Source organism: Mobula hypostoma, chromosome 4 (genome assembly GCF_963921235.1).
Source record: "Mobula hypostoma chromosome 4, sMobHyp1.1, whole genome shotgun sequence".
Lineage (NCBI taxonomy): Eukaryota > Metazoa > Chordata > Chondrichthyes > Myliobatiformes > Myliobatidae > Mobula > Mobula hypostoma.
Genome location: NC_086100.1, coordinates 64,710,846 through 64,736,999, shown reverse-complemented (window position 1 = coordinate 64,736,999; position 26,154 = coordinate 64,710,846). Strand labels below are relative to the sequence as shown.

Here is a 26,154-nt window from a genome sequence, read left to right as displayed (position 1 = left end):
CTGCTAAGGAGACAGAGTCCATTAACACTCATTTTGGGTGTGTTGGTGTGAAGACCTGGAGATGTTTGAAATTATGTGCAACTCAAAGGGAGCATAATGAATACATTGTAACTATAGAAATTGTCCTGTTGTTTCCTTTGTTCTTTAACATACAAAATGTTAGAATCAGAATCAGGTTTAATATCACTGGCATATGTCGTGAAATCTGTTAACTTTATGGCAGCAGAACAATTTAATTCATGAGAAATAAATATAGAGAAATTGAATTACACTAAATATATAATGTTAAAGTAAATAGTGCAACAAAAAACAAATGTAAAAGTAATGGGGTAGTGTTCATGGGTTCAATGTCCATTTAGAAATTGGATGGCAGAGGGGAAGAAGCTGTTCCTGAATCAACAAATGTGTGCCTTCAGGCTTCTGTACCTCCTTCCTGACAGAAACAATGAGAAAACATGTCCTGGGTGCTGAGGATCCTTAATGATGGACATGGTGGTCTTCCTAAACCACCACACCTTGAAAATGTCTTGGATACTATGGAGGATAGTACTGTTACATCATCAGCAACAATGAATATAGAATTGAGTCAGGTTTTATAAACAAACATTTATTAAATTCTGCTCAACAATAGCGAAAAGTATTCAAACGACTAACTTAACTGGAAGTTAACTGCGATATGGTAACTCTGGAACAGTTCTTAAAGTGGTAAATTTCAAAGTCCAAGTGACTTACACAGTCAATAAGGAGACACTTCTCTGGAAACGGATTTCTTCGAAGATGTGATGTTACTGCTGATCCCATCCAAAGGATTCACGACGAAGGAAATAAAGTGGCTTAAAGGAACTGACCTTTTTCCTGGATGGTGAACACCACACAAACCTTCCTGATCGTGCAGGGTCTATCTCAGATGCAGGCCATTATTCCTGAATGAAGATTCAATAAGGTCGATCCTTTATGAAACCACCGAACGACACCAACTTTACTCAATCCTTCAGGTTCCCGTACTTTGGTAAGGTCTTCACTCTCCAATACTAGACTGTACAGGTAAACCTAAAGTACCCGAAACAAAACTGGCAGCGATTGGCGAAACTGCCGGCACAACAATTTTACCTTACAATAGAAAATAAAACTCCACTTTAAAACAAAACTGCGTCATGAGACGAATACGCAGCATATCAGAGTATCTGATGAATTAAACAATGAACTAAACTGCGTAACAACAGGGGTTTCCCATTACATACCTGTAGGGAACATGTCATCACGTGATCTCACACTGGTGGGAAAATTACATCGCCCCACCATCACAAGACCATTACATCAGGCTCACAAGATACTCAATTACATCATAGTCATAAGACAGTCACAAGATACCCACGAGGTATGTAACAGTACCCATGATGGAGCTAATTTTACAAGTTCCTGCTACTTACTTCAATCTTGTGCAGTAGCCTACCACCCCCCACCCACCTCATACCAGACAGTGATTCAGCCAGACAAAATGCTCTCCATGATATATTTATAGAAGTTTGGGTGTTCTAGATGACAAATCAAATCTCCTCAAACTCCTAATGAAATAACTGCTGGCTTGCCTTCTTTACAGCTGCATCAGTGCTTTGTGTCCAAGTTAGGTCCTCAGAGATAATGACTCCCAGAAACTTGAAATTGCTCACTCTCTTCACTTCTGATCCCTCTGGAGGACTGGTTTGTGTGCCCTTGTCTTACCCATTCTGAAATCCACAATCAGCTCTATGGTCCTACTGACATTGAATGTAGTGTGATGTAATATTAGGTCAGGAGACTTCTCCTTCCAAGAGTGTCTCTAGTATGATGCCTGCTTGTCTGAAATAAAGACTTCGATATCACCAGCTTCATGTCATTTCATTCACAGTCACAATACTGACATACTAGTGTGAGAGTTACCAGCAATTCTCTCATTCCTAAGTAAAGTGCAATCACTGTATTTCTGCCCTTGCTTCATAATCAGATTTATCATCACCGATATAGTGCCTTGTAAATGTATTCAGCCACCAATCCTTTTTTTTACATAAATAAATATTAAAACCATGAATTTTGATCAATTTAACTGAGAATTTTCATGTGTGAATCACATTTGTTTTTTCCTCAGAGCCCCAAAACAGGGAAAATTGTAAAGCATGAAAAACTAAAAATTCAACGTGTCAGCATTTCAAAAGGATTCCTCCCCCTTTTGCTCAGTACTTAGGTGGAAGAGTATGCCTAATGATCAATTCTTATTGGTGCACAAACACATCAGTGCTGTTTCAATTCTGCTCACCAGACCTGGAATATATAGCAGTTAAGTGCCGTCCTTTTCACCTGCCATGGGAGATTTTCAGGATCATTTTGGTAGCGTTATACATTCCACCTCAGGCCAATGACAATCAGGTTTCAGATGATCTGAGCAATGGGATTAACATGCACAAAGCAGCGGATCCTAACGCCTTCACCATCGATTTGGGGGATTTTAACCAGGTCAGTCTGAAAAAAATCACTAAGCAATTACCATCAACAAGTCACTTGCAATACCAGAGGAAACAACACACTAGACCACTATTACACTACCATCAAGAATGCCTACCGTGCTATTTCATGACCTCACTTCGGGAAGTCTGATCACCTGGCTGCACTTCTATTCCCTGAATATAGGCAGAGACTAAAGACTGCAGCACCAGTAATGAGGACCAAGAAGGTATGGACAAGGGAAGCACAGGAGCGCTTACAGGACTGCTTTGAATCGGTGGACTGGACTGGACTGTACTCAGGGATTCATCTTCAAAGCTGGATGAGTATGCTGCAGTTGTTACCAGCTTCATTAAAACCTGTGTGGATGAGTGTGTGCCTAGATAAGATTTACTGTACATTCCCAAACCAAAAGCTGTGGATGAACCAGGAGGTACATCGCTTGCTGAAAGCTACTGTAGATCTGTGGCATTCAAGTCTGGTGACCCAGGCCTGTATCAGAAAACAAGGTATGATTTGTGGAGGGTTAATTCAAACAATAAAGAGACAATTTCAAACGAGGTTGCAGGCGACAATGGATGTGCAACTCTGGCAGATTAATGAATAATCTATGCAAAACAAATGTATGATAGTTCTGTTTACCTTCAACTAAATGAGAAAGTGTTTCTCGGGAGTTATGACCAGCACTGTATGTTGTGTAATTGTCAGTAAACATCACTGCTTCTCAACTTCTGGTGGAAGGAATGTCTTTGAAGAAGCAGCTGAAGGTAGTTGGACACTCCCGGAGGAATTCCTGTACTGATGTTTCTGGAGCGAGGGTGCCTGATCTCACAACCATGTCCCAGATTCATAAAATTGAACAACATGCAAACAAGCTCTTTGGCCCAACTGATCCATGAGGACCAAGATACCTGTCTCAGTTAGTCCCATTAGCCAGCATTTGGACAATATCCCTCTAAACCAGGGATTCCCAACCTTTACATTGTCTGCTGAAGGCTAGATCTGTGGCATTCAAGTCTGGCAACCCAGGCCTGTACCAGAAAACCAGGTATGATTAGCAGAGTGCAAACACCTTATATTCTGTCTGGGTAGCCTCCAACCTGATGGCATGAACATTGACTTCCCATACTTCTGCTAATGCCCCACCTCCCCCTCGTACCCCATCTGTTATTTATTTATATACACACATTCTTTCTCCCTCTCTCCTTTGTCCCTCTCACTATACCCCTTGCCCATCCTCTGGGCTTCCTCCCTCCCCCTTTCTTTCTCCTTAGGCCTCCTGTCCCATGATCCCCTCATATCCCTTTTAACAATCACCTGTCCAGCTCTTGGCTCCATCCCTCCCTCTCCTGTCTTCTCCTATCATTTTGGATCTCTCCCTCCCCCTCCCACTTTCAAATCTCTTACAAGCTCTTGTTTCAGTTAGTCCTGACGAAGGGTCTCGGGCCGAAACGTCGACTGTACCTCTTCCTAGAGATGCTGCCTGGCCTGCTGCGTTCACCAGCAACTTTGATGTGTGTTGCTTATGGTTAGCAGAGGGCTATTTGAAGGGCAAAGTGAGAATTTTGAACAAGGTTGAAAGCGACATCAGATGCACAACAATTCTGGCAGGGTTTATAAGACATTACTTCTTACGAAGCGAAACCCAATAGCATGAATGGCAGACACGAGGAAATCTGCAGATGCTGGAAATTCAAGCCACACACATCAAAGTTGCTGGTGAGCGCAGCAGGCCAGGCAGCATCTCTAGGAAGAGGAATGGTAGCGATGTTTCACTACCACATGAACTCAACACCTTCTATGCCCGCTTTGAAAGGGAGAGTATAACTTCAACTGTGAAGATCCCTGCTGCACCTGATGACCCTGTGATCTCTGTCTCAGAGGCTGCTGGGAGTATTCAAAGACATTTTCAACCTCTCACTACTATGGGCGGAAGTTCCCACTTGCTTCAAAAAGGCAACAATTATACCAGTGCCTAAGAAGAATAATGGGAGTTGCCTTTATGACTATCACCTGGTAGCACTCACATCTACAGTGATGAAATGCTTTGAGAGGTTGGTTATGACTAAACTAAACTCCTACCTCAGCAAGGACCTGGACCCATTGCAATTTGTCTGTTGCCACAATAGCTCACTGGTAGATGCAATCTCAATGGCTCTCCACACGGCTTTAAACCACCTGGACAACACAAACACCTAAGTCAGGATGCTGTTCATTGACTATAGCTCAGCATTTAATACCATCATTCCCACAATCCTGATTGAGAAGCTGCAGAACCTGGGCCTCTGTACCTCCCTCTGCCATTGGATCCTCAATGTTCTAACCAGAAGACCATAATCTGTGGGGACTGGCAATAACGTCTCTTCCTCGCTGACGATCAACACTGATGCACCTCAGGGGTGTGTGCTTAGCCCACTGCTCTAGTCTGTCTATACCCATGACTGTGTGGCTAGGCATAGCTCAAATACCATCTATAAATTTGCTGATGATGCAACCATTGTTAGTAGAATCTCAGGTGATGACGAGAGGGCGTGCAGGAGTGAGATATGTGAACTCGTGGAGTGGTGTCGCAGTAACAATCTTGCACTCAACGTCAGTAAGATGAAAGAGTTGATTGTGAACTTCAGGAAGGGGAAGATGAAGGAACACATACCAATCCTCCTAGAAGGATCAGAAGTAGAGAGAGTGAGCAGTTTCAAGTTCCTGGGTGTCAAGATCTCTGAGGACCTAACCTGGTCCCAATATATCAATGCAGTTATAAAGAACACAAGACAGCAACTATACTTCATTTGGAGTTTGAAGAGATTTGGTAGGTCAACAAATACACTCAAAAACTTCTATAGATGTACCGTGGAGAGCATTCTGACAGGCTGCGTCACTGTTGGTATGGGGGGGGGGGGGCGGGTGGCTACTGCACAGGACCGACCGAAAGAAGCTGCAGAGGGTTATAAATTTAGTCAGCTCCATCTTGGGTACTGGCCTACAAAGTACCCAGGACATCTTCAAGGAGTGGTGTCTCAGAAAGGCAGCGTCCATTATTAATGACCTCCAGCATCTAGGGCATGCCCTTTTCTCACTGTTAACATCAGGTAGGAGGTACAGAAGCCTGAAGGCACACACTCAGCGATTCAGAAACAGCTTCTTCCCCTCTGCCATCTGATTCCTAAATGGACGTTGAACCCTTGGACACTACTTTACTTTTTTAATATAGATTATTTCTGTTTTTGCATGATTTTTAATCTATTCAATATACGTATACTGTAATTGATTTACTTACTATTCTTTTTATTTTTTTCTACTTCTGTATTATGTATGGCACTGAACTGCTGCTGCTAAGTTAACAAATTTCACGATACATGCTGGTGATAATAAACGTTATTCTGATTTTGAACCACCTCTCTCAGCTATTACAGTCTTTTTGGATAAGTCTTTATCAGCTTTGCACAACATGATGAAACAAGATTTGCCCATTACTCCTTGTAAAATTGCTTAAGCTGTGCCAGGTTAGTTGGGAGCAGAGGTGGGCAGCAATCATGTGTTGAGTTCAGGACTCTGCCACTCAAGGACATCAATTTTCTTCATTTGAAGCTATTGGCAGTGTGTTGGGGTCATTGTCCTGCTGAAAGATGAACTTCTTCTTCAGTTCAAGCTTCCTGGTAGAGGCTAGCAGGTTTTTATCCAGGATCTCTCTGTATTTAACAGTCTTCATTTTCCCATAAATCCTGAGATTTCCAGACCCTGCTGCTGAAAAGCATCCCCATACCATGATGCTGGCTCCACCATACTTCACAGCAGCAATAGTGTTACCTGGCTGATGCGCAGTATTAGATTTATACCACACATTCCACTTGAGGCCAAAAGGTTCAACTTTAGTCTCATCCAACTACCAAACCTTCTTCCACATGCTTACAGTATCTTCTAAGTGCTGCTTTGTAAAGTCTTTGCAGGCAAGGATATGCTTTTTTTTAAAAAGCCTGGGCTTCTTCCTTGCCACTCTTCCATAATTTCCCTTTCAGTGCAAAGCCATAGAGATCGTGAAGCCATGGACTTCATCTCCAGTTACAACATTGACTTCTGCAGCTCCCTCAGAGTGACGGTTGGCATCACAGTAGCTGTCACAAGTGTCATACTTCTCTGGCAACTAAAGTTTAGAGGCAATGTGGTTCTGATTTCATATCTTTCCACTTTTTCCCCCTCTATGGACTGCACTCAGCTCCGAGATATGTTCAGGGCCTTTGAGATGGTCTAGTACCGTTCCCCAGATTTGTGCTTCTCTATTATCATTTCCCTGACTTGTCTTGAATGCTCTTTTGTCTCCATTTTGTTCTGACCTGTTGAAAATCTACCATACTGTTGGATCTGACAGAGAGAGGGGGCATTTATTTTTAGGAATTCATTGAAAAAAAGATGATTCTCCAGTTTTCTACATCAACAGATTAGATGAGTTGGTAAGGTAAATACTGTGTATTGCACCCGAGCGAAGTTAACCCAGTAATTACAAAGGGGAATGGCTACTTTTTCAGCCTCAATTTTGGTGTTTTTTTTTAAATTTTAGTAAACCTGACAGATTTGGGAATTTCATTTTGAGATGAGCAATGTTTTGTAGATTAGCTCAAAAATCCTAGTTCAATATTTTAAATTTAGAAAATGAGATGGTAAAATGTGAAAATAGTTGTGGTGGATGAACACTTTTTCAAAGCATTGCATATGTTGTAAAATTTGTTGTTTTGTGGCAGCAGTACAGTGCAGAAAGAGAGCAAGAGAGTGAGACAGCTGATCAAAAATCTGATCACTCAGAAACCAGGTACATTTGCAGTGCGTGTCCCATGTCAGAACTGTGTTGGAATCCTGCACTATGATTAACCTGTGTTACATCCTGACCAGCATCAGGCTCCACTCTGCATATTATAAACTGGCTTCTCTTTATGGACCTTCAGCAAACTAACGTCCTGGCAGGAAGTCAGCACTAACATCTCCCAAAGAATAACACTCTCATTGAAAAAGGTGGTCACAAATGCAGTCCAACAAATCTGTAACCTGGTTTGGTATCAGATATCCTTCTTAAGAGAAAGGCCTTGGTCAAGAATTCATCAACAAGAGGACTTTCCATATTTCCACTCCCACTAAAGACAAAAGTCCTATTCTTCAAATCACAGTGCTTCTAACATGCAATCAAAACCTTCCCTTCTGATTATGGTATTCTCAGATGATGTCTGACAGTCTTCCATCAGACTCAAGTTGCAGCACATTATTTTTATCAGGCCATTAAAATCTGTTCTGATACCATATGGCTGAAGTGTTTAATAAACTATGCACTGAATACAATTAAAAATAAATATAAATGGAAAATGCTTCTCAAACGTTAAGGAAATTTAATAGATTCTGTAAAAATGATAATGCATTTACATAATGAAATACAAGTAATGAACAAAAGATATAGCAATGTAGAACTGAAATATTTTCTAGACCTTTCCATAATGGTGTTTCATCATACATACAGCCCAGTACAGGTCTTTAGCCCACAATAATCTACAATACATTTGATCTACTCAAAATTAATCTAAACCTTTCCTTCTACATAGCCTTCCATTTTTCTCTATCATCCACTTGCCCATCTAAGAGTCTCCTAAAAATGTCCTTAATGTATCTGACCACCACCACCACTGGCAGGGTATTCTACACACCCATCACACTGTGTAAATAAACCTACCCTTGATATCGTCCCTGCATTTTCCTCCAATCACCTTAAAATTATTCTCCCTGGTATTAGCCATTTTTGCTCTTGGAAAAAGTTTCTAGCCGGCAATTCTGTCTATGCTTCTTATCAATGTTGGACACCTTTATCAAGTTACCTCATATCCTTTGAGAATCTTAAAAAAATTATTGGATAATGGGATAGGTAAAGACTGAGAAAAGTACTGAAGTCTTGGCATTATCTTCATTTTTATACAGTTTACCCTGCCTATCAGTGTGATGGAAGGTTTATCCACCTACGTGATCATTGGAATAAAGAAATGCAAAGTTGTATACCCCTTGAGAAGATTAGTTATACCCTTAGGAATGGATACACTATGTTCATTGAGATTTGGCAACCATATTTGGATTACTTAAATGCCCAGATTGTTTAATTTACTTATTTTAATTTTTTTTAATTACTATATCCCTTATTATAAACTAGTTTCTTTAATTTGTATTTTAAACTGACTCTGAGAGCTGGATGCCTACTCTTTTTTTTCTCTTTTCTTTTTTCTTCTTTCCTTTCTTTGCTCTGTCTTTTATGTTTTTTTTCTCTCGGACTTATTAAAGTATTTGAATTAATTTTTTTCCAATATGTATTAATTGTTGTATGAATTGAGTCCTTATATTTCTTCTTTAAAATTAAATAAAATATATTTTTTAAAAAGTTACCTCCCTCATATCCTCCTTCACTGCAGAGAGAAAAAAACACAGCTCACTCAACCTATCCTCATGAGACATGCTCCTTAATCCAGGCAACATCCTCATAAATGTCCTGTGCATCCTCTCTAAAGCTTCCACTATAATGAGTTGACCAGAACTAAACACAATATTCCAAGGCCAACACATTATATGCCTTCTTAAGACTACCAGCAGCAACTCTGAGGGATCTAGACTTGGACCCCAATATTTCTCTGTCCATCCACACTTCCAAATGTCCTGCCATTAACCCCATATCTTGCCTTAAAATTCAACCTTCAAAAATGAATCATTTCACACTTTTCCAGATGGAACTCCATCGCACTTCTCAGTGCCGCTCTGCATATTGTCAGCATCCTATTGCAACTACAACAACGCAGTGCACAATCCATAACATCACCATCCTATGTGTCGACTGTAAACATAGTAATGCAGCCTTCTACTTCCTCATCCAAGTCATTTATAAAAATTGCAAACAGCAGGGTCTCAGAACAGACCTCCAGACAGAAAGTGCTCCATCTAAAACCAATAACGATTTCCAATAATAAATGTTGAATTTCATTGTTGCACAACTAGAGACTTCGCATTCCTACCTCTCTGATGTATATTCTATGTAATACAACCTCTGATAGATCACAGCGGCTTCTACGGGGCCATCAAAAGATGTTATTGTCCTTTTTAAACATATGTTTTTACAATCACAAGACCCTGTCAAATGTTAAGAACCTGAAGTACTGCAGGTCTACCTCATCAGCAAATTGCTGACTGGCGGAGGAAGTGAAGGAGCTAGACTTGGTGTGAATCACGCTGCTGTTTACATCAGAGAGGTATCGGAGGAGTTAGTACGTGAAGGTGGCGTGCACTCTAACAGCAAGTGATCACCTTAGTTGCTTTTCTTGTGATCGCAAGGCTGTGCTGGATATCGTTAATGTGGAACGCTGCAAGCTCAAGTCACCGATTTATTAGCGGACCAGCGGTGGAGCTGCATGACCTCAGTTGCTGCAAGGACGAGGCTTCAAGCCGCAGTGTCGCCTGTTCACAGCCAGCCAGGAGAGAGGCGTTGGAATCATTGTGCTCCACTGCAGGCAGCGTGGCATGGCACCCAAGCTGGAGCCAGTGCTGCCATCTCGTGTTCACTTAGCAAACCACAAGCTGTATTGCATTCGACTGCAGACTCCCACAACATCCATGCACTCGGGATCTTGGATTATATTTTTTTGTGTGACTGTACTTTACGGATATCTAATATGTGCTTGCTAGTTTATATGTGCCTTGTGCTGTGTGTGATTGCTGGTACCGTGCTTTGCACCTTGGCCCCAGAGTAATGCCTTTTCATTTGGCTGAATCCATGGGTATTCATGTATGGTTGAATGACAATTAAACTTGACTTGAAGAGGAGAATTTTTCTAACAGGTATTGACAGATAAGTTACTCAAATATTATCAGGCAAAAATGAGTGCAACACTCTTTTGGTTCTCAATGCTTGTATTACCATCGGAGACAAAGGTGACATGGCAAACAGAATAGCAAAAGGCAGTGTTTGAACATGGCAATGAGCTTTTGTGCAATCAACAGCTCATTTTCCATTTTCCACCTCTGCTAATCCTCATTTCCTTTGAGACTATAAATATCGTGTGGCAATTAATATCCAAGGACTGAAGGGGCATGACTCTTACAACTCTAACAATATTAATTGAACTTTTTAAAAAGGCAGAAAGCAGGTAGACCAGATCCACTTCCTAAAGAGATTGGAAACAATGCTAAAGCAGGAGGGGACTATATAAAACTCAGCCAAGTCACTTCCTGACAGTTCTAATGTAAACTATATCGATGATTTACCAGAGAAGCACAAAAGAATTCTAGACATAAAATCTGGAGACAGACCTATGGTGCTAACACAGCCTGGTTGGACTGAACAGCTGCTCTTTATGTTGGATATTCAGTGTGACGCAGCATTTGTAGAAGATAGGGTAGATTTTTCTAACAAAACAAAGTTGGCTGTAAAATTTCAGCTGGTCAGGCAGCATTTGTGGAGACAGAAAAGCCAAGTTAAATTTTACAGGATGGTTACATACATCAGAACTAGAATTCTGATAGAATACCAAGGGCGTAAAGCAGGGGTCTCCAACCTTTTTTGCACCGCGGACCGGCCGACCCGGTGAGTGGGGGAAGTAGGGTTGCCAACGGACAAGAGTAGCAGTCAAATACGTTGTGTTTACCCCGAGAAAGACTACCATGACCATGAAGCCCTGCGCGGGCACCTGTGTGTGCATGTACGTGCCAATTTTTTTCTACAAATTGTTTTTGGTGATTCTGTTCAGTGAAACTACACTGTACATTCATTATTTCTACTTTATATAGGCTGTGTATTTATCATATCATTTCTGCTTTTACTATATGCTAGTGTTATTTCAGGTTTTATGTGTTATTTGATATGATTTGGTAGGTTAGTTTTTTGGGTCTGGGAATGCTCAAACATTTTTCCCATATAAATTAATGGTAATTGCTTCTTCACTTTACGCCATTTCGGCATGAAAGGTTTCATAGGAACGCTCTACCTTAGTGGGGGAAATACGGGACAAGGGTGGTCCGGTATGGGACAAACCAATTTAGCCCAATATACAGGATGGCCCAACTAATACAGGACAGTTGGCAACTCTGGGGGGGGGGGGGTGGGGGTGTTAACCATGCCTGGAATATAGGTAATAAGTCAACTATAAGTCACTTATAAGTGGCTAATACACTCAATATCGTTTCTAAAAGGGTTTACCTAACGAATTTAATATTAAACACACGGCACATATTTTCCTCACATGAATATAGTGATAAGTCAATTATACGTCACTTATAAATCAATAACATCATAACATTTTAAGTAACATTTGGATATTAAACACACAGCGCATATTTTCCTCGTACGAACATATAAAATCATTGCAACACACCAATATCGCTGAATCAGTGGGAACGCTGGGCTTGTTTCCCTTCATCAAGGGGTGATGGGAGACAGCGATACTCGAAGGGGGTTCCTTATGTCCAGTCTATTCCACAATTTAATTTTCACTGCATTCACTGCAGAAAATCCCGCTTCGCAGAGATATGTTGGAAATGGAAGCAATGTTTTCAGTGCTTTCGTGGCTATCTCAGGATATTTAGCCTTGACTTTGATCCAGAATGCTGGCAGAGATGTTATATACCTGTTCCTAGAGATGCTGCCTGGCCTGCTGCGTTCACCAGCAACTTCGATGTGTGTTGCTTGAATTTCCAGCATCTGCAGAATTCCTTGTGTTTATGTCAAACATACTTTTCAGCCCGCCATCATTTGCAAGCTCGAGAAGTTGATCTTCTTCCCGTGCTGACATGGATGACGTGTACGTAATGACCGCGTGTGCCTTCAAGTTCAACAGTGGGCGTGACAGGGAATGAGGAAAGGTGCAGTTGACTCATATCGTTTCATATCGACAAATCGTATCGTTTCCTCGCGGCCCGGTAGCACATGCTTTACGGCCTGGTGGTTGGGGACCACTGGTGTAAAGTGGCTAGACAGAAAACGAGAAGAAAGCTGTTCTTTGAGCTTAAGGGGGAATTTCACTGAAATGGTTAAATGGCCACAAGAGGTCAGAGGAGGAGCCGATTCCCTCCATTGGCCGTAGTCAATCATGGACATCTTGTCCCAGCTGCAAACGTGATATGCAAGCCAGGGCAATACAATATGATGAGCAAGCTGTCGCCCACGCAACAGGCTCACCCTCTCCATGCAGCTGATGAATCCAAAGGAATGGCCGCGACCAATACTGTTTGGCACCAGCTGCGTCCCAGGAATGGCCAGTCAGCATTGACTTAACGACCCAAAGCCTTCCCCATCAGCGGGTACAGCCGCAAGGCAGTGGAGGTTTGAGATCAGACTTTTCCTTCTCCTAGATGAGCTGCCAACCACAGCTGATGAGCCGCATCTGCCCAAAGCAACTTGTTTTCAGGAGTCAGTAACCCACCCTTGCCCCTTCTCCTGCCAGTAGGAACAGTTCCACCGGGGTTGGTAGCTTAGCGCATGTGAAGGCCAAGAGCTGGACATGGTTGCCAGAAGCTATTTGATAGGCACACCACCGGGACCATTTCATAGGTATGGCAGGAAGTGGGATGAGGAATTAAAGTAACAGTCAACTGGAATAAGCTACGGTTCAATTAATTCTGGATTAACTGAATAAGAGAAGATGAAAGAGTGACATTAAACCATAAATCCTGGTAACACAGAGCAATAGAGGAGTGACATAGAATAAGAGTTTCGTATATTGTATGAAAATTTAAATTAATATAAACTGATGTGGAATGGAGGTTCTAAACTAAAAATGACTGCTAGTAAGTTAAAATGCAAGTATTCCTCTTCATGGACGAAACGAATATCTAACGAGGATGTCATGAACAGAGCAATCACAAAAAGAGAAATAATGTATGAGATCATGAAAAGGCAACGTAACTTCATTGGACATGTGATTATGAAAGAGCAGTTAGAATGCACGGTAATTATGGGAAAGATTGAAGGGAAGAAAGCAAGAGGAAGACAAAGACAAATGATGATGGAGACAGCAGCCAGAGAACTGGAAAAAAATACCAATGAACTGACCCACTTGACCCGAAACAGGAGTGTGTGGGCCATGGCAGTCAAAGCTTAAACTGGGCATGGCACCTGATGGTGATGATGATTATGGCTGAATATTTAAAAAAATCAAACATGGTAAGTTTCAGGGGACAGAGACAGCAGATGTCAGCTATTGAGCAAGCCTCTGCTTTTAAAGTGTTAGGCTGTTGCTGACTATAATACTCCAGAATCTAAACCTGCAATAAAAGCTCAAATCAATAATTTAAATTCCATTTAGAAGTAAAAATGTTGCAGAAAGTATGCACTATTAAAGAAGATAATTCAAACCTTTTATAAATAACTTTGAGATCCCGCCATTCCACAAAGCTACACATTTTGCCTTGTCGACTTAGCACAATTTGAACAAGTTCCCTTGTAATCTTTTTCTTCTCCTTATCAACCATTACAGTGTACCACTTCTGGAGTCTCAATTTGCCTTGACGGCTAAAAAGCAGCATAAAGCGCATCTGTGAAGAGAAAGAGTCATCTTTAAGAATTCAGTGAGCTTCTCTGTATGCTTCCTTACCCTTTCTTACAGGTAGTAGTGGCATTGGATCACCTGACAATTAATGTGTTACAAAAGAGCATGCTGAGTAGCCCAGTATGACATTAGAAATGATTACTGGGTACACACTAAAATAAATAAGCAAAAATGATACTTTGCAAATATTGGAAAACGAAAACAGAAAGCAACAGTTACAGGCACAAAACCGTTGAAGTTAGAACTGGTCCTGTGATCTGATGTGTTAATTGACCTCAAGAGATTGAAGGATAGAATCCGGATGTTTAGATAATATCTACACAGGCATCAAGTTTGAAATGAAGCCTCTGAAACATGCATTGCTTAAGATAGGAACTAGCCAATACCATGTGTCATACTCACCTCAAAATCAGAAAGTTGTTAGTTCACCTCTTCAGTTTGAAGACCTGAACAATAAATTTCACGCTATTTAAGGTGCAGACTTTCAGCAGAAATGTCACACCTCAGGTGATTATTTTCACAGGTGTGTACAAAAGATCCCCCAGCTAATTGGATGAAGAGATAGGGAAGAACAGATACCCTAACGTCAAGACATCTTTTAATTCAGGAGTAATGGTGAAGGTTATGGGCTTAAATGCATGTTGGCCTTTAATAAATCAGAAAATGAATCTATTCAAATTAGAGAACAAAACTCTTCAGTTGGTAACTTGCCTTGGGACAAAAATCAGCAATGCTCTGCTGATAATAAGAACCAACAGGGTTTAATAGAATAAGTACAACAAAACACTTAATTTCAAAAATAAGTTAATTCTTAAGCAATATGGGGAGCACTGATATATAATAGATAAAATGAACAAATCCCTTAAACAAATGGCAACTATCATCAGAGATAATTGATGGGGAATTTAGAGGGGGGATGAGGCAATTTGTTTATCACTTTGGAGCATTATTAAGTTCTTAAGCTCTCTGACATATCATTCAGAGATACGCTGTATATTTAGAAATGACTTAGATATGCATTTAAATTGCCTTTTGTCACCACATCCTGGACCAAGAGCTAGAAAGTTAGATTAGACTGTATAGTTCTTTTTCGGGCCAGCACAGATAAGATGACCTGAATGAACACTACTCATTTTGTAACTTCTTTATGAATATAAATAGTATTAGTTTCTGGATATAATAAGTATTTTTACATAGTAAAGATCATTTGAAGTACAGAAAATCAGTTCGGGCTACTGAAATATTTTACAAGTTGGGATTTTGCACTAAATTTCTCTACTACATTATATTGGATACTTACTACATTTGAGCAATTTAGTTCTGCAAATGCACATATTTATTAATTTCACAAACATTTAAGTATCTTATACCTATTGCTAAAATGCTCAGTTTCTTTCCAGGTGCTGCCCTGCCCTGTATTAATTGCTTTAGAAAGTTGTGCAATATGGGATTATAAAATTTACTTACCAGGGATTTGGAAATACACACTTCTATAGCTCAGACACAGAAGGGGAGAAAGAAAAGGATCAACAAGTAAAATGGGGGGCAAGAGAGAAAGCTGAAAAGTCACCCCTCCAGGTGTGGTAAATAAGTTCAGACTAAATTAGTTTTGTTTTTTTTTTAAAAAGAGATGTTTCTAAAACCAACATGAAATTGCAGTATATCTACCATTCTTATTGTAGATTAGAGATAACTACAGCTTTGCAATTCAGGAGACAGCGTCTGCTTTCTCATAAATCTTCAAGGTAAAATCTCCTCCCTATCAGCAACACCACCTTCAGAATCGAAGCACAAATTATGTCATTTGATTTCTGGTACTGAGGATTTTAAAAATATATTCTATTTACTTTCATATTTACTCTTCTCATAGTCCATTCCTTTCCCTTCTATTGCTTTCTTTATGAAGCACAATTTATTTTGCAGGTGTTGGTGACAATTTCAGCATCTGGAGTGAAATAATTAACTCCATTGAGAATAATGACTGATTACAGTTCACCACTCAATAACAACACAGGTTATAGTTATGATTGAATTAGAAATATTTTGCAGAAATTCTTTCTCACCACCCAAGAGTTTCATAAAATCACAAACAACTAAATTTTACAGTCCCTTCAATTCAACTTACCAGTAAACCCATCAGAATACCAAAACCCAAGGAGAATATAAATTGCAAGAAAGCTTTTTGAATGCACAATATTTTGCAGTAATTCCAAGATCAATAATTTTCATTTATAAATAAGGAATTTTCATTTTGTCCCAGTCGTTAATATCTCTAAATTAGAACAACATGCACACTTCAAAACAACTTTTATTGAATTACTCTAAAGTTGTCAATGAATGAAGTTCTTCTTTTATCTATCCGTTGAAGATGAGAATTTTCACTGATATAATTCAAAGCCCAGTACTGCAGTGATTGGAGCTCTAACCAAAAGATGAGTCTCCTGGTAAACAAACCTGCTGATTCTATTTCAGTAATGTCTACATGTTTTTTTTTGATCTGTTTGGTCCATGTTCTCAATGACCTAGCCCCTACAGTGCTCTGTGGTAATGATTTGAAAAAATTCACCATTTTATGTGAAGTAGGGAAGAATTTTCTTTTCGCATTTGCACCCTGAATTGCCTACTCCTTATTTTGAGACAGTGACCATTAGTTCAAAACATATCGATCAGGGAAACCTCTACTCTGTATCTACCATATTGCATTTCACTAGACCAGTTTACTTAATTTATTCTCACATGACAAACTTGGGAATCAATCAGGTGAAACCTCACTGCATACCCTCATTGCAAGTATATCCTTTGTTTTTCTTGCCACTGAGGGAGTACAGCCAAGGTTCAACTTATCCAGGCCTTGCCTTTGTAGTGTATTTTAAGAAGAAATTAACAGGAAAGGCATTCACAAATTCCCAACTCTAGGACATTGACAGCTGAAGGATCTACTGCCAGTGATGGAGCAATTGCAATGGGGAACAATTAAGCTAGAGCTTATGCAGCACAACACAATCAGAGAAAAGTAAAACTAGATGAGGTTACAGAACCTGAGGAGAACCCATGGAGGAATTTGAAATGTAGGGGGAGTGTAGTGAAATTTTTAACCAAGCATCCATGTACATCACAAACAGACACTAGTGAAAATGATAAGAGCTAGTGACTAGGGGACCAAGAATATGGCTGAGGATGGTGAGAAATTATGAATTTGTGGATGGATGGAGAGAAATAAGAGGTAGGGCAGTTTGACAAATCCCACACAGCTGGATAATGGCAGAGGGGCTTTGGAGAAGATGATGTGGTCAGATCTGTCAAAGGCTGTAGAGAAATCCAGAAGGAGCATTTGCTGAGGAATTAGATTACATGTATTAAGGTAAAGGTTGCCCAAAGTAAAACATGGTACCCATCATTTCAGGGTGATATCAGGGTTGCACTATTCATTTTAATGCATCTAAAATTTCTCCGGCACCAGGCACGCACCTCATAGCATCAGTTATCATGCAATAGACAATAGACAACAGGTGCAGGAGTAGGCCATTCAGCCCTTCGAGCCAGCACCACCATTCACTGTGATCATGGCTGATCATCCACAATCAGTACCTGTTTCATACGTTTTAACCTGTGGTGACATTAACTCATGTTCAAAATTCCAGCTAATGACCAGCATGCAACAGCTGCAGTAGAACCACTGCATGCTATGTTCTATTTTACACAACATTTAAAAGGCAAGTTCTGCTGATGACAAGAGACCTGACTGGAAAGCCTTGGAACTAACTATGAGGCATGCTTCCCAAATCTAACACTTCTGTTCAGCACTTAACTGCTGATTTCTTTCTTAGGTGCTGATGCCACTAGCAGCACTCCACAACTGGAGTCTTAGGGGTGGGCAAGCCTGGCCACTTAGGGATCTTGTGGCAGGAGCAAACATGATCATCTGCATGGAACCAATTCCTAGAGGGTCTTCTGAAACACTGTGTTTAGCTTGAACCTACCTGAGGTGTATTGCACTCACTGCTTTATGTTTTCAAATTCTGTAATCACAGAGACCAAGTTCTGGCCTGGACCACTTCTTCTGTTGATGTTGGCCTCTGAATCATTCTTGTTGGCCTTGGTATATCTGAGAGGTTAACTGAGGCTCTTGACTCAAGAGGGAAGATGTTATCCATTTTCAGTTTCAGTAAAGAAAAAGTGGCATATCAAGCATTGGGATTTGCCAGTGTTACTGGTTTCCCAAGAATGTACCCCTAAAAGCACCCTTGAATAACATAAATCCTTGAAGAATTTCAGTCCTCCATATATCCAGCACATTGTAGGTCATGAAAAGACTTCCTTTCCTTTCTGGCAGTTCACACAAGTGCTTCAAGTTGCCAGAGTCCAAATTGCAGGATACTTGTAGATGTCAGCACTGAGGGATGGATCTGAGGAACAAGGGGTACCTTTACTTGTGTGGGTTAATCAACCAAAATCACTCTAGATGCAGTTCGATCATTGATGCGAACTGAATGCTTGCACGCCATGCAAAGCAAAGCGAACAGCCTGTTCCCTGGGAGTTATGGAGGGTTCTGGAACTCGAGGGACCATAAAGCCAGACGAGCATGAACAAAATGAGCAGAAAGTTGATATTCCTGACCAGCACCACCAGCCTTCCTTCTAAAGAGTCTACAACATCATCGTCCCCATTGCAAACTGTGTGACACTTGTAATGATCAGCTAGAAAAATATTAAAAACATACTTAACCTCTGCTCACACTTGCCTTGTAGATCTCTCCTCAATATTAATTCTGTCAATGAATTCCTTATCTAGCTACTTAAACGCCCTACTTCAACATATGTACATCTCCTGATGAGCAGCACCTCACAACATAGCTGATCTTAGCACAAAATGGACTTCCTTCTGAAAGAGAGAACTTGACTTGTTGTTGAACATCACTGGGGGCTAGTAATTAATGTGGTTTACTCAACTGAGAGTGACACACATTGCAATATTGTTGGTCATTTTGTCACACAGTGGGCAGGGAACGCATTGAGGAGCTAAAATTTCAAATCAGTGAATTACACACTCCCACAATGTTGAGAAATCTCCCATGGACCTCAAGTGAATTTCATTTTAAGCCACTCTCAATTGGTCGTTTCCAGCTACACAATGGGCAAGCTTACTGTTAGTTTTAGTGTAATGTGTTCTAGTGCCTCTTCAAACTTAGATGTGATTAATGTGGTGGCACAGCAATTATTTTTGACAAATGTTTTCACATCAACTTTTATTATTTTCCGTCTTGCACAGCAAGGGGTTTTAGAAAATGCTAATTTTCACCTTATAAACTTGTTCACATATTTTAGCCTCAATACAAGAATAAGAATCAAGGCTGATCTCAACCTCAGCTCTATTTTTCTACTCTACCCCCCCCCCCATATGTTGATGTACAGAGACCCTATTCATTTGAATAAGGCAGCATCATCAAATGTGAAAATTTGTCTTTTTATTAAATTAGATGCAAGTACATGTTCAGCACAGCATCATGCACTGAAGTGCCTATATTGTACTGTAGGTTTTCTATGTTTCTAATTTATATTGATGCATTTAGTAAACTTGCATCATTTAAATCTATTCTTAAATATACATCTGATATCCATTTCACTTCTGCTTTTAAGATGTCTCGCTGAGAGATATTTTGAGACAGTTATGTGGACATGAAAGCATGGGCTGTCAAAAGGCCATTGCACATCTAGGACTGTGCCTTGCAATCTGTTATCTCAAGTCTAGTTACTAGACCTCACATCTGTTACATCTCTGCACAATTTCTAAATGGTCCCAACTGAGGTGAAATGCACACTTCTGTCAGCTTGATTCTGAGATCAGTTAATTAATTCATATCCCGTACAGATGCTAATTTATTATTTAGAAAGATTCTGGCAAACCAAGCAGAGTTCAATGATTCTCACAAAGTGAAATGAAAATTGAGAAGATCAGACTACAATTCATGAACTAGGCTCTATAAAATCAAGTTTTAATCACAAAAATATTGCAATGGGGACCTTTAATTAATTTCTGGAAATACTCAGCAGGTCAGTCAACATCTTTTGAGGCAGAAACACAGCTAATGCTCAAGATTGATGACTTTGCAATAGTTCAACACTTCTGATGAAAAGTCTTCAGCAAGTTTCTCTCTCTACAGACGTTGCTTGAACTCGTGAACGTTGCTAGCAGTTTCAATTTTAATTTCAGATTTCTAGCATCTGCAGTTACTTTAAAATTTGCCTAATTTCTAAGGTGTTATGAAAATGTTACTAAAAGAATGAAATTCAGGAAGCCGAACTATTACAGATTATTATGTGGCAAATATAGCACTATGAAAATTCTGTAGTGTTTCTTTAGTAATCATAAAGGGATTATCAGGATGATTGAGCCAGATATATCGGCTTTCAGGAACCACTTCTTACAATTTTTTTGCTCCAAGGAAAAAATCATTTTTATATAGTTCTTAGTAAAATTATTTCTAGTCATTTTCAGAGAGAATTTTATATTAGTTTGACATGCAAATTAGTTTCAGTTAATGCATAGATACGTACAATTATTTTTCATTAAGAATGTTGGAAAATGTTGAATTCTAGAATAAATATCAGAAACAATAAAGGTTCAGAGTTCATCTTTAACTACTATTTCATAATCCTCCATAATATGCTGCAAAGGATGTTGAGCATCAGATAGGTTGGAGTTTTCTGGCAGTCAGCATATCATGACACATTGCAAAGCAAAACATGCCTTCCAATACAAAAAAATAGATTAAACAAGCTTCAATAGTTCGCATTATCATGAGTTAGGTTCCAACATTGCTGATGGAGGTTTATGCAAATTGAGAAAGGAGTAGGCAAGGTAGGTATTACTATGACACTTCCATGATACATTCAAGAATGATTTTAGTCTTGGCAAATACCTCAATACCTGTAGTGACAAAAAGTCAGATTTCATTATCCAGAAAGTATAGGACAACAACCAGAGAGCAAATGACACAGGGAAACTATCAGCAGCTTGTCATTTTATCCAAGAAGTAGAGATCTGATGGCAGGAGAGATGAGGTTACAGGTGTATTGGAGTAATTTAAAACACACACAAGCTTTGAATCTAATTAAATTTGGACAATGTATCTTCATTTCATCCTGAAAGACTTTTCTTTTAAAAAGAATAAAGTTCCCATCCATATTGTGGAAAATGGGGCAAAACTATGGGGCCCGGGGTTGTCATGGATAATAGAGAATCAGAGAGAGATACCATATGAAAACTGGTTGTTGGGTTCACCGAGTCTGTACTGAACATCGATATTAGCGCGCCCCTACTAATCCCATTTTTTATTCCTCCCACATTCTCATCAACTCCTTCAGATTCCACCATTCCAATACATGTCAGTGCCAATTATCGTAACAAGCCACTCATCTTTGGCATGCGGAAGAAACTGGAGCACCCAAGGGTGGCCCACACAGTCAAAAGCAAAGTGTGCAAAATCCAAAAAGACAACACCCGAGATCAGGATTGAATCCACGTCTCTGGTGCTACAAGGCAGTGCTGCCTGTGTTGCCCTGCAATAATCTATGCCCAGTTTCAGAGCCTGCCCAATTTAATCTCATAGACCAATAAAAAGAAAAAGGACCAAAATTCTTCTAAACCACAGTCAAATTTATGAAGGATGTTTTCACCACCTAGCTCACTAGATGGTGCAAGACTCTTCTATTCAACAACACACATGACTTCCCCTGGACTCAGATTCTGATTCTGACTAGCTACACACAAGCTATTACTGCATTATGTTATTATGCTGCATCGAGAGAAAAAAATCTGGTGTAGGCAGATATTGCAATAGCCTGCACGTCATTTCACAATTATCTGTTGGACTTCTAGTTTACTGCATAATAATTAAATACTCAGCACCAAGTTTAAGGTCCAGCAGTAATGGAGTGGATATTTGTTGCTGAAGGACACCTCTAATTCAGTGACTATACAGTATGTACAATTGACAGTGCACCAAATGTAATACAATACAGTTTGTATCTCTAACACTACTTTGTCTTGTTACAGTTTATGTTTTTCTTCCACAGATAGATTTTGTAATTATTTTTGAAAGATTTTTAATTAAAACAAAGTCATATACAAAATATTTTAAAATCATTAATTTATAAATTTTCATAAGCCAGACTGTTCAAGGAGATGAAATAAATCATTTTTATTGAGGATTAGTTAATGAACTAAGGACAAGACTAACCTACCAAAGAGAACTGAGGGATGCCGTGTGTTCTGTCTCACTGAAACGTGACTTGTGCCTGACTCACCTAACTGCAACATTCAACCGGAGGGCTCCTCAATTCACCCAATGGACCATATGGCGTTCTCAGGCAGAGTTAAAAGTGGAGGGGTCAAAATCGGGCAGCATTACTGATGAGCTTAAAACATTCTATGTCATTCACCCCAAAAGACTCTAGTGCACCCAACTTTACAGTTACCATCACAGGTGCAAGATCAGTCTAACAGAGGGTGAATCCGCAGAAAACTTCAGGCCCATATGGTGTCCCTGGCCACAGTCTTAGATCCTTTCAGATTCTATTGTATTATCACTCGACCTTAACCATGGTGCCGAGTATTTAATTATCATGCAGGAAACTGGAAGTCCAACAGATATTCATGAATTAATGTGCAGGCTATTGAAACATGTGGCTGCACAATATTTTTTCCTTGATGGAAAATAATAGTAATAAATTGTGTGTAGCTATTGATGAGTAACATCAGTAGCATTCACCATCTACAGTGATGAAGCGCTTTGAGAGGTTGGATATGGCTAGAATTAACTCCTGTCTCAGCGAAGACCTGGACCCACCATAATTTGCCTATTGCCACAATAGGTCTACTACAGATGCAATCTCATTGGCTCTTCACACAGCCTTGGATCACCTGGACAATATGAGTACTTGTGTCAGGATGCTGTTTAGTGATTCCAATTCAGCATTTAGCACCATCATTCCTACAATTCTGATTGTAGTACCTGGGCTGCTGTACCTCCCTCTGCAATTGTGTCCTTGACTTCCTAACCAGAAGACCACAGTCTGTGTAGTTAGAAAATAACATTTCTAGCTCGCTGATAATCAACACCAGCGCACCTCAAGGATGTGTGCTTAGTCCACAGCTCTACTCTCTCTACACCCATGACTGTGTGGCTAGGCACAGCTCAAGTACCATCTACATTTGCTAACAATACAACTATTGTTGGCAGTATTTCAGATGGTGATGAGAGGGCATATAGGAGTGAGATTTATAGCTAGCTGAATGGTGTCATAGTCACAGTCTTGCATTCAACGTCAGTAAGACCAAAGAACTGATCATAGGGTGAGGAAGGGTATACACACAAGTCCTCATAGAGGGATTAGAAGGGGAAAGAGTCAACAACTTTAAATTCCTGAGTGTCAATATCCAAGGTGTGAAAAGTACCAATAGCCCATGCTTGTGTAGCCATGTCGATATAATAGCTCAGAAAGCTCACCAACACCTCTACTTCCTCAGGAGGTTAAAGAGACTTAGCATGTTCTCCATTGACCTTATCAATTTTCATTAATGCACCATTGAAAGCATTCTTTCTGGATGCATATTGGCTTGCTATGGCAATTCCTCTGACTGCAAGAAACTTTAGAGAATTGGGGACACCTCCCAGTACATCACAGGAACCAGCCTTCCCTCTAGGACTGGCTATACTTCATGCTGCCTCCGGAAAGCAGTCATCATTATCAAAGACTCCATCCATCTCTGACATTCTCTTCTCTCTGTCATTGGGCAGAAGATGCAAAGCCTGAAAACACATTACACCAGGCTCAAGGACAGCTTCTACCCCACTGTTATCAGACTCTTGAACAGACTTCTTGTACAATATGATGGACTCTCAGCTTCCCTATCTACTTTGCTATGATTTTGCACTTTATCATTTACCTGCGTAGCTCTTCTTCAATAGCTTTACACTTTATTCTGCATTGTTATTGCTTCAACTTATTCTACCTCAATGCACTGTGCAATGATCTTTTTTAGATTATGAGAACATGCAGTCCTCTTTTATTGTCATTTAGTAATGCATGCATTAAGAAATGATACAATATTTCCTCCAGATTTGATCTGTAAGGACAGTATGCAAGACAAGCTTTTCACTGTATCTCAGTACAAAAGATACAGGAGCAGAATTAAATTAGGCAAAGATCGTAAGATCTTACATCTACGGACTCCAGAGCCTGCCGGCCCCGACACTAGCAGGCATGAACTTTCAATTGCGGCGCCTGCCATTGATCTCGGCAGCTCCAACACCTCAGGACATATTCAAAACCCGGACTCCAGCAACGACCATGGACACATTCGAAATGATTACGCAACCACCAACTGCGACTCCAGACTTAAACTCCAGGCCGGGTCTTTATGTGCTGCTGTTGTGACTCCCGTCTCCCCTTCCCCCACCACCACTCCGCAGCCCCGTCTTCCTCAGATCTCACCGTCAACTCCTGGGCCCTCAGAGGCTCCATCTTCCTCTCACCCCAACCCTCCCCTCTCCATTGACACCCCCAGCCTCCCGCCTCCCCCCTCTGATCCCAGCTCTCAAGATTCCAGCCTTGAACTCCAGGCCGGGTCTTTATGTGCTGCTGTTGTGACTCCCGTCTCCCCTTCCCCCACCACCACTCCGCAGCCCCGTCTTCCTCAGATCCCACCGTCAACTCCTGGGCCCTCAGAGGCTCCATCTTCCTCTCACCCCAACCCTCCCCTCTCCACTGACACCCCCAGCCTCCCCCCTCCCCCCTCTGATCCCAGCTCTCATCCGTGCCGGGATTTACCATCCCCTCCGACCTTGAACTGTCGGAGGCAGAACGCTCTGTTCTCAGTAAGGGCCTCACGTTTGTCCCCCTTCGCCCACACCTCAGCGAGTTCCGTGTTCGCCACGATGCAGAACTTTTCTTCCGCCGTCTCCGTCTCCGAGCCTACTTCTTCGGCAAGGGCTCTTCCACCCCCACCGATGACCCCTTCTCCCGTCTTCAACCCTCCTCTTCTTCATGGACACCCCGCTTTGGTCTTCTGCCTGCTCTGGATCTCTTTATTGCCAACTGCCGACGGGACATCAACCGTCTCGACTTCACCGCACCTTGTCCCCATTCCAACCTCACTCCTTCGGAACGCCCTGCTCTCCACTCCCTCCGCACTAATCCTAACCTTATTATTAAACCCGCTGATAAAGGGGGTGCTGTTGTAGTCTGGCGTACTGACCTCTACCTTGCCGAGGCACAGCGACAACTCGCGGATACCTCCTCTTATTTACCCCTCGATCGTGACCCCACTAAGGAGCACCAGGCCATTGTCTCCCACACTATCAACGACTTTATCCGCTCAGGGGATCTCCCATCCACTGCTACCAACCTTATAGTTCCCACACCCCGCACTTCCCGTTTCTACCTCCTACCCAAGATCCACAAACCTGCCTGTCCTGGCCGACCTATTGTCTCAGCTTGCTCCTGCCCCACCGAACTCGTTTCTGCATACCTCGACACTGTTTTATCACCCCTTGTTCAATCCCTTCCGACCTATGTTCGTGACACTTCTCACGCTCTTAAACTTTTCGATGATTTTAAGTTCCCTGGCCCCCACCGCTTTATTTTCACCATGGATGCCCAGTCCTTATATACTTCCATCCCCCATCAGGAAGGTCTCAAAGCTCTACGCTTCTTTTTGGATTCCAGACCTAATCAGTTCCCCTCTACCACCACTCTGCTCCGTCTAGCGGAATTAGTCCTTACTCTTAATAATTTCTCCTTTTGCTCCTCCCATTTCCTCCAAACTAAAGGTGTAGCTATGGGCACCCGTATGGGTCCTAGCTATGCCTGCCTTTTTGTTGGGTTTGTGGAACAATCTATGTTCCGTGCCTATTCTGGTATCTGTCCCCCACTTTTCCTTCGCTATATCGACGACTGCATTGGCGCTGCTTCCTGCACACATGCAGAACTCGTTGACTTTATTAACTTTGCCTCCAACTTTCACCCTGCCCTCAAGTTTACCTGGTCTATTTCCGACACCTCCCTCCCCTTTCTAGATCTTTCTGTCTCTGTCTCTGGAGACAGCTTATCCACTGATATC

The 26,154-nt window shown here is 41.0% G+C and overlaps 1 protein-coding gene across 1 annotated transcript in view; it reads right to left on the bottom strand.

Moving 5' to 3' along the window:
- Window positions 1-26,154, bottom strand: part of ap1s3a (adaptor related protein complex 1 subunit sigma 3a) — a 56,340-nt gene that overhangs the window by 19,359 nt on the left and 10,827 nt on the right. The window contains exon 2 of the mRNA XM_063045881.1: window positions 13,838-14,016. Within this exon, the coding sequence (XP_062901951.1) occupies window positions 13,838-14,016 (179 nt within the window). The remainder of the gene's footprint in view (window positions 1-13,837; window positions 14,017-26,154) is intronic.